General features: G+C 29.0%; 1 protein-coding gene across 3 annotated transcripts; it reads right to left on the minus strand.

The window, feature by feature from the left end:
- Positions 1 to 1836: 1836 nt before the first annotated feature.
- Positions 1837 to 4887, minus strand: LOC146887994 (uncharacterized). Of its 3 annotated transcripts, XM_085671030.1 has the most exons (6): positions 4514 to 4887; positions 4215 to 4337; positions 3844 to 3999; positions 3210 to 3377; positions 2585 to 2735; positions 1837 to 2051 (listed from the first exon to the last, which is right to left on the minus strand). In XM_085671030.1, exons 1-6 carry the CDS (start codon positions 4607 to 4609, stop codon positions 2002 to 2004), a joined length of 744 nt encoding a protein of 247 aa, XP_085527156.1. In that variant the 5' UTR covers positions 4610 to 4887; the 3' UTR covers positions 1837 to 2001. The 3 variants fall into 3 exon arrangements, with proteins under 3 accessions (XP_085527156.1, XP_085527155.1, XP_085527157.1); XM_085671029.1 differs by lacking the exon at positions 1837 to 2051 and having other exon boundaries at positions 2359 to 2735; XM_085671031.1 differs by lacking the exon at positions 1837 to 2051 and having other exon boundaries at positions 2359 to 2735; positions 4215 to 4282; positions 4514 to 4881.
- Between the last annotated feature and the right edge of the window lie 5022 nt (positions 4888 to 9909).

Below are 9909 nucleotides of genomic sequence, written 5' to 3' on the forward strand. Positions count from 1 at the left end.
AAACATCATTTTCATCTACAACCATAGTCATTCCATTTCGTATTTTCTATTTGTAAATTAAATCATAGTCATTCCATTTCGTATTTTCTATTTGTAAATTAAATTTGTGTGATGATGGTAAATTATTTAATTGTAATAATTTTTCGTAATTATATTTATCTTTTACTAGTTTCTAATTTTCATTTTCATAGTGACATAAAATAAATAAATATATATATATATATATATATATATATATATATATATAAATAAAAGGTATGTATATAACTTTATCTATTTTAAAATTTGAATGTTCTTTTAGAAATATTAGTTGTTAGTAGAGAAAGTTGAATGATAAATTCTTTACCTCTCTTTTAAATTCATTAAACTAATTTTATTTTTTCAAATTATTACTTGGAAATCAAACTTCCAACTTTTCCCTTATTTTCCTTTTATCTATCCACTAAGTTATTTTATTCTTCCTCTTAAAATTTAAATATACAATCTCGAGTTATATGACAATGAGTTCAATATAGTGAACAAATTATATCATATTTAACCATGATTCTCCATTATTTTGAATTAGGATCGAAGATTTGATCATAAGTAAGAAAACAAAAAAGAAATAAATACTTGGAAAATTTGGATTCACATGCAGAAAATCAAAGAAAAATCTTAACATTTTTCTACTTTGTTTATTTTATATAATAAATAATCAAATATATGAACAATTATGACAAGTCCTTTTAATAGTTCTTAATATATTAATTTAGCGAATAATTCATATATTTATTCTAGGTTCAAAATTATATATAATATCTTTAAAATAAATAAATGTGTTCAAAGACAAATGAGAAAATATCAAATTGAAAAAGAGTTTTAAGGAAATAAAAGTACTTACAATGACTATTACAACATGAAACTATATCTCATATGTTACATGATCCTTAAAATCTTTTACACACTATGTTCACTTGAGAGTATTCACTATTTAGAGGGATGAGAGATGAATGATTTGAAGGTAAGTGAGGTGTTCACTTGCAGGGGTTTGAGAGAGAAATAAATGAAGGAATTGAGCAATTCTATTATTTTTCCATCCTCTCTCATATGCAAATATTTGAAACTGATTTGTGTAAGATAATTGTAATGCCTTCCATTATTTTATTTTTTTGTTTTCTTAATTTATTTCGATTCAAGTGCATGTTTTTCTTAATTTATGAAAATTAATGACACATGACACAAATCATCATTAATAATATAGCATAATAATGTAAAAATATGACTTTTAAAATTATACTTACAACAATATTTAATGTCCCAAAGTTCTAAATCATTTACTTGATTAAATTACAATATGTAAATATATTGTATTTTATTATGTTTTTAATAAAATAATTACTTTTTTCTAATTTATTCATTAAATATTATTTATAAAATAAATCTAATTCATCTAAATATAATTTTGGATTACTTTCAACATCAAGAGCAATTTGATAATTTTATATTTTTTTTAATTAAACTTAATTTTTAATTTATCACATCCATCAAATTACTCATAAATATTCAAAAACTTTATTTTTAAATCCACTCATTTTCACCTTCAAATTCTTTAAAGTGAACAATACAAAATTTAGCCTTTGTTCCACTCAAATTCATCATCTTCAACTTTCCCAATTCAATCTTCACACGTGAACATACCCTTATTGACATGACTTGAGTTTAAATGATTAGCAACCACCAATCCAATGTTGACATGCTCATTCACGCTTTATTTTTTTCTTAATAAATTTTCTTATGGACTTGTATTTAATGTCAACGTGCTTATTTTGGATTTCGTTTTTTTTTTAGTCATTAATATCATAACAAAATCATCACAATACAATTTCAATAACTTATCAATTAAGTCCACGACTCCAAGTTTACATATAAAATTGTTCAACAAATTTCCTCGCTATTCGTCCATTTTATTTACCGAGTATTGGTTGTACTAGCATTTTGGACCTTATGAGCAATAAATGGGAATCATAATTTCCTGTGCCATTGAACTCCAAACTTCGATATATCATTGTTCACTGATTTCACCATTGTACACATAGCAAAACAATTTTCGAAGAGAAATATAAGAAAATGATCAAACATTCAAAACGGCATTCATATCTCAATTACACTACATAGAATTAAAGAATGGCATAAAGCAAACAGGTACATACAACATTTTAAACAGAAGAATAGTGACAATCTTCAAGGGGTATTAAATTTGAGGTTAAGGTTTTTCCTCTAGAACATCATTACTAACTGGCATCCTCAATCCCTTCCGCAAAACTATTAGAAACTTACAAAAATTTTGATGAGACTTCACCAACAAAACAAAAGGTAACCTTTTTATGTTTCAAAAAGCACTTACCTTCTCTTTGTTTCTTTGATAGGAAAAGTCAAATATATTGTTATACTATATGTCAAATATATTATTGTAGTATAAATCAAATATACTATTATACTATAAGAAGGAGCATAGCATAAAATATGCTAGGGTATTACAATAAAAAAGTTAGAAACAAAAGCTCTGAACACACCAGTAACAGCACATCTAAAAACAAACAATTACCTTCTGATACTCTTCTCTTTGATGATGAAGCCTTACAAGAACGCAATTGACGAGATATTGTTTCTTCGACAGCATTTAGCAGTGATAAACACTTTTCATCTCCATCTCCACTCAAGGGCAGGCCATATGCCATGGTAAATAGATCCTCTTCCTGAAATGAATAAATATGACAAATTTTAATAGCAAAAAAAAGCTATATGCAAGAATAAGACCTTAAAAATAGAAGGACAAATACTTTATGGGCGTATGTTCACAGAAATGCAAATCTTATAAAAACTATACGTATAGAATATATGTAAAGCATGTGCTACAAAAACAAACAATTATGACGATGTGTGTTCAAGTGAAGTGACATAATCATCACAAAGTTTAATCTATAAAGGGTGATCCACACAAATAAATAAATATTGACCATCGAGAATTGTAAATCCTAACATTTTATCCCCTCCTTTTCATCCTAAAGTAATTTAATGAGTGGCAACTAGACGACTTGTAATCACAATCTTCCAAAAGAAGAAAAAAAAAACGTTATTTATTAGACCAACGGAGAAATTAAGAATTTAAGGCACCAAGAAAATATAGGCATATAACGGAGGTGAAAATAAGTGCTGTTGGAATAATTTACTTCATGTGTTCGAGCTTCAGAGACGGCTGAAAGGATTGCTTTGCAGGTTGCACGTATGACTTTACAGTAAGAGTGCAGCAGGGCATGCGACGATGTCCTCTCAGGTCGTAGGAGATAGAGACAAGAATAGACAGTTTGTGCCAAAGAATGACCCTTGTGCCATGTCGCCTGCAAATTAAAAGGACAACTAACATAAAAGAAGGAAAATGCATACTGAAGAATTGGGAAGAACAGGCAAAGCATTGAACACAACAGATGTTACAGCAGTTCATAAAGATTCTAATATTCTATTCTACTAAAATTTATGCATTTCAGATCAATATCGTACAATTATTTGTAGAGGGGCCCAACGCAAGTTTAAGAAACAAAGAAGATTTGGATGTAGGCAGAATTAAATTGAAGAATAAATTACAGTATATAAATAAATAGAGACTACAGAGCATCCTATCAAGGTTGTACATTGTGAACCTCACGAAAAAATTAACATGCATATATTGATGATTCTGTATGTATTTTGACTTTTGAGAAAGACATTTTCAGCTATTTGGAAGTAATTCTACAAAAGAAAATTACGATTCCACCATACAACCAACCACATATAAAGCAGTGGCAACAGGCAACATGGTATGAATACCTCACAAGCTAGTAGATGATCCATGATGTCAATCACGCATTGAACATCAGTAGTTTTATCAGCACTAAGAGGAACAGGAGCGACGCCATTCTCAATGGCTTCATCGAGAGAATAGTATGTACAAGCAATACCAGAATCCATCTTCGGGTCCATTATCTGAAAAAAATTCAATAAATAAACAATTTGTACAAGCCAATGATACATAATACAGAAAACAGCTCCTCTGCATAACAAACCTCCAGACATTTCTCACGCAGCAATAAATAACCAAGGGAATCTCGAAACCCTATATCAAAACTAATTATGCATAAGAAAATTAAATGGTTCTGTTTCTTGGAAAATGCAGCTTAAACCAAACAAGAAAATAAAACCTCCAATGCGGACATGGCAGCAAAAAGATTGAAGTTGTCTCCATGAATAAGCTCTCCCTCTTGAAGATCTGCCGATGGAACAAGGAAAGTCACTTCAAAACCCACTCTGTCAAACACACCACACTACAGCAATCGGTGCTGTTGATTTAATTTGCTAAGCAAACAAAACAAGTTTCACACTAGCATTTAGTTTAATAAATTTAATTCAGAGAGCGTAGTTATGTAAGAGGCGATGAAGTTTTAGGGAAAGACGAAAAGGGAGGGAGCAGCATGTTGGGAAATTGAGTGAAAGAAGTGACCTTGGCACGCGGCGTCGAGGAGCGGGGACACATCGGTCCAAACGGTGTTGTCGCCGGAGGGAATGGAGGCGCGTGGAGGAATAGAGGGCGGTTCATACGCGCGATCCTCTGCCATGTGTTCTTAAACCTTAGCTTGAAGGTGTTGATGAGATTGTGAAAGGAGTGGGAAGTGGTTTGAGTTCACGCTGCGGTTTTGTTTTGGTTTGTGGAAAACTGAAAGAACACTTCTTTTTTTTTTTTTTTTCTCTGAGCGTGGCGTGAAGTGAAGAAGTTTGTTTGGTTGAGTTTTGGAAAAGCTACACACGAGTGAGGGGTGAAGGGGTGAGGAAGGGTTTAGTTTAGGGTATGGGATGAAAAATGGATCCAAATTCCAATCAATCAAGGTCTTTGCATTTTCTTCGCCTCCTTCCTATTCTCTTTAATTTTTATTTTTTTTTCATGAGCTGGTTTTCATTTCATAAAAATCACCTACAGACTCAAAAAATCATATTTAACTTCATGTGCTGAAAATATGCTTGAATACGTGCAGTTTGAAAATGAATATAATTTAATTTTTTAGAATGTTCAATTGATGTTTTAAATTTTAGGATATTGTTTATGAGAAAAATATGGATCTTATTTTTAGTTTTTTAGAGTTAGAGATGTTAATAGTTTGTTTTAATATTGTAAAATTGTTGGCGTTTGAGTTGTTCATAATAGTTCAGTTTCATATGTAGAGTATAAAAACAAATGTTTTACTGTTACTGTTTTTCATAATAGTTCACTCTCATTTTTTTCTTAATTTATTTAATAAATTTCTTCTCTTTTATTTACAACACATCGCATTTTCATCAAAACATCATTTTCATCTACAACCATAGTCATTCCATTTCGTATTTTCTATTTGTAAATTAAATCATAGTCATTCCATTTCGTATTTTCTATTTGTAAATTAAATTTGTGTGATGATGGTAAATTATTTAATTGTAATAATTTTTCGTAATTATATTTATCTTTTACTAGTTTCTAATTTTCATTTTCATAGTGACATAAAATAAATAAATATATATATATATATATATATATATATATATATAAATAAAAGGTATGTATATAACTTTATCTATTTTAAAATTTGAATGTTCTTTTAGAAATATTAGTTGTTAGTAGAGAAAGTTGAATGATAAATTCTTTACCTCTCTTTTAAATTCATTAAACTAATTTTATTTTTTCAAATTATTACTTGGAAATCAAACTTCCAACTTTTCCCTTATTTTCCTTTTATCTATCCACTAAGTTATTTTATTCTTCCTCTTAAAATTTAAATATACAATCTCGAGTTATATGACAATGAGTTCAATATAGTGAACAAATTATATCATATTTAACCATGATTCTCCATTATTTTGAATTAGGATCGAAGATTTGATCATAAGTAAGAAAACAAAAAAGAAATAAATACTTGGAAAATTTGGATTCACATGCAGAAAATCAAAGAAAAATCTTAACATTTTTCTACTTTGTTTATTTTATATAATAAATAATCAAATATATGAACAATTATGACAAGTCCTTTTAATAGTTCTTAATATATTAATTTAGCGAATAATTCATATATTTATTCTAGGTTCAAAATTATATATAATATCTTTAAAATAAATAAATGTGTTCAAAGACAAATGAGAAAATATCAAATTGAAAAAGAGTTTTAAGGAAATAAAAGTACTTACAATGACTATTACAACATGAAACTATATCTCATATGTTACATGATCCTTAAAATCTTTTACACACTATGTTCACTTGAGAGTATTCACTATTTAGAGGGATGAGAGATGAATGATTTGAAGGTAAGTGAGGTGTTCACTTGCAGGGGTTTGAGAGAGAAATAAATGAAGGAATTGAGCAATTCTATTATTTTTCCATCCTCTCTCATATGCAAATATTTGAAACTGATTTGTGTAAGATAATTGTAATGCCTTCCATTATTTTATTTTTTTGTTTTCTTAATTTATTTCGATTCAAGTGCATGTTTTTCTTAATTTATGAAAATTAATGACACATGACACAAATCATCATTAATAATATAGCATAATAATGTAAAAATATGACTTTTAAAATTATACTTACAACAATATTTAATGTCCCAAAGTTCTAAATCATTTACTTGATTAAATTACAATATGTAAATATATTGTATTTTATTATGTTTTTAATAAAATAATTACTTTTTTCTAATTTATTCATTAAATATTATTTATAAAATAAATCTAATTCATCTAAATATAATTTTGGATTACTTTCAACATCAAGAGCAATTTGATAATTTTATATTTTTTTTAATTAAACTTAATTTTTAATTTATCACATCCATCAAATTACTCATAAATATTCAAAAACTTTATTTTTAAATCCACTCATTTTCACCTTCAAATTCTTTAAAGTGAACAATACAAAATTTAGCCTTTGTTCCACTCAAATTCATCATCTTCAACTTTCCCAATTCAATCTTCACACGTGAACATACCCTTATTGACATGACTTGAGTTTAAATGATTAGCAACCACCAATCCAATGTTGACATGCTCATTCACGCTTTATTTTTTTCTTAATAAATTTTCTTATGGACTTGTATTTAATGTCAACGTGCTTATTTTGGATTTCGTTTTTTTTTTAGTCATTAATATCATAACAAAATCATCACAATACAATTTCAATAACTTATCAATTAAGTCCACGACTCCAAGTTTACATATAAAATTGTTCAACAAATTTCCTCGCTATTCGTCCATTTTATTTACCGAGTATTGGTTTAAAAAATACTCGCGGGTATTTTGAAAATTCGTGGATACCCGTGGATATCTACAAATATTTTTAAAAAAATTGTAATTGTTTAAAATAAAATTACAAAAAATATAAAATAAGATATGAATTATATTAAATAATTTACATTTCAATTTAAATTAGATTTAATATAATAAAATATAAGTTAAATTTAACTTAATAAAACTTAAATTAAATTTTAATTTTGTGCGGGTAACGCAAGTACATGTAGGTACACATAGTATGATACCTACACCTAACCCATTTATAAATAGGTATTACAATACTTGGTACCCGCGAGTAACAAATATTTGCGAGTATTAATGAATTTGGATTCTCTGCTGGATTTTCCTGTGTTGGTCCTTTGTTGTGCCTTCAAAATAAATTCATAACTACTGATTTTGAAGTTTTAAAATATATTAAAAGGCTTAAATACCTTTTTAGTCTTCATGTTCGTAGTGTTTGTTGCGGATGGTCCTCATTTTGACAGAATATTTAAAATGATCCTCATTTTTATAGAATGTTTAAAATGATCCTCATTTTCGCAATTCGTGTTTTATTTGGTCCTTTTCTGTAACGCCGTTTAAATCATTAACGGAGTATTGTATAGGTGGCACGATTAGTATTAGGGTGTGTTACGTGTACAGTACAAGTGTGGTAATTATATATTTGAGGATAAATAAGTGAGCTAGGATTTTGGTAAGGAATGTTTGGGCAGTTGGTGAGTTTTGGCAATATTTTTCCTCCATTCCCAATTGTTGTTGCTGCAATCTTTTTCTTCCTGCAATCCCATTATATAAGTATGTTACGGTTCCAATATTCTTCCTTTACCTTTTACCTCTGGTTGTAATCGTTGGAGGCAACCGTGTTCTATCATTTCGTGCACTGTTGGTGGTTCAACGCGAAATGGATTAACCCCGATTTTTAGCTGCGGAGAGATGACAACTTTGAAGATGACAAGAACTCCAAAAAATATTGGTAGAAAATTTTGGGTACAATCTGCTTTTATTTTTGTGTTAATAATAAATTGATTTTAATTTTTGGTTTATTGATTTACAGAGTGGTGGTTCCAATAATGTGGGCTGCAACTTTTTGAAATGGTGGTGTTGATGAAAAGGATGTCATCATCATGACACAAATGATGCAGATTAATGATTTGGAGAAGTCATTGAAGGTTGCTGAGAAGGGACTGCAATTAGTAATAGGGTTCACTTGTGTTGTTATTGTATTATTCGTACTGTTATTTTAAAGTTCAATCTGTTTTGTACTATTGTTAAATGAAGAAATGAATTAGTTTGATTATGTTGATATTAGTCCCAACATGTTCAAAATGACATCTTAATCTGAGCATTGAAGTAAGTGATATTGATCTAAGCTTGAGAAAAATTAAATTGATCTAAGTCTGGAAGAAGTTAAATTCATAACATTATTCATCCTCATCAAAATGCACTACATCAATGTTTGACAAAAGTGAAATTGAACGAAGTTGAAAGAAAGTCAAAATGCAGTACATCAATAATGAATCCTACATCAGAAATTCCAAAAAATAACTAAGACGTTTGTAGCTGCTATCATGGCCTCCTCCTAATCTGTAATTTCATCCTAAACTGCTGATATGATTCTTCTGGTGTTGGTAGTGGTGCTGATTGACTCTCCACTTCATTCCTTGGTGGTTTGAGTTGTTTGAGTTTCAACAGTTGGTGCATTCTCAACAGTTGGTGCATTCTCAGCAGTTTGGGCATCTGGTGCAATCTCAGCAGTTGTTGTAGTCTGCTCATCCACAAGCTTATCTGGACAATTGTTTCTGTTATGTCCAATCTGACAGCATATGCTACATTTTTTTCTACGAGCAAACACAACCCAGAAAACCCTAAACCCACTTACCTCGTTGATGATGATTAACTGAAAAATTGAAATGAAGAGCGCAACTGCAATCGCTATTGCAATCCAATGATGAAATAGCAAGTATTAGCTGCTTCCTCTGCAAATCCGAGCTCAAGAAAGACGAAGATGAAGAAATTTCCCTAATTGCAAAATTTCCCCTAAATTAAAATATTAACGTTAATTAGCCATATGTATAGTACACGTAACACACCTTAATACAAATTGTGTCAATGCTCCGTTAATGATTTAAACAGCGTTACAAAAAAACACCAAATAAAATACAAATGGCGAAAATGAGAACCATTTTAAACATTCGGTAAATATGAGGACCATTTAAACATTATGTCAAAATGAGGACTATCCGCAACAAACACTACGAAAATGAGGACCATAAAGATATTTAAACCATATTAAAAATATCTTTAAAATACTAAAATGGTGTATTTTTAATGCTCAGTAGATGACAACACAAAAAAAAAACTCAATAGAAAAATTAGACTCGAGTGTCAAGTATCCATGAGATATTTTTGTCATACCCAAATAAAAAAAAATATAAGTTGAGGGATAAAATAAATAGCAAAAACTTACAAATTTATAACTTTTTTTAATTTATATCGAATTATACATCTAGCTTTCTCCTATCAAACTAGTAAATAAATGATAATTTAAGCGCAAGATTAATAGTTCTTACGTACACATATATAACATGG

This window comes from Vigna unguiculata, chromosome 3 (assembly GCF_037176805.1).
Source record: "Vigna unguiculata cultivar grain cowpea cultivar isolate G323 ecotype 2 chromosome 3, ASM3717680v1, whole genome shotgun sequence".
NCBI lineage: Eukaryota > Viridiplantae > Streptophyta > Magnoliopsida > Fabales > Fabaceae > Vigna > Vigna unguiculata.

Coding starts and splice junctions, on each gene's coding strand:
- LOC146887994 (XM_085671029.1), bottom strand. CDS start 4,609: ATGAACCGCCCTCTATTCCTCCACGCGCCTCCATTCCCTCCGGCGACA. Junction 4,000..4,214: donor CTGCCATGTCCGCATTGGAG/GTTTTATTTTCT, acceptor AATTTTTTTCAG/ATAATGGACCCGAAGATGGA. Junction 3,378..3,843: donor ATCATCTACTAGCTTGTGAG/GTATTCATACCA, acceptor TTTAATTTGCAG/GCGACATGGCACAAGGGTCA.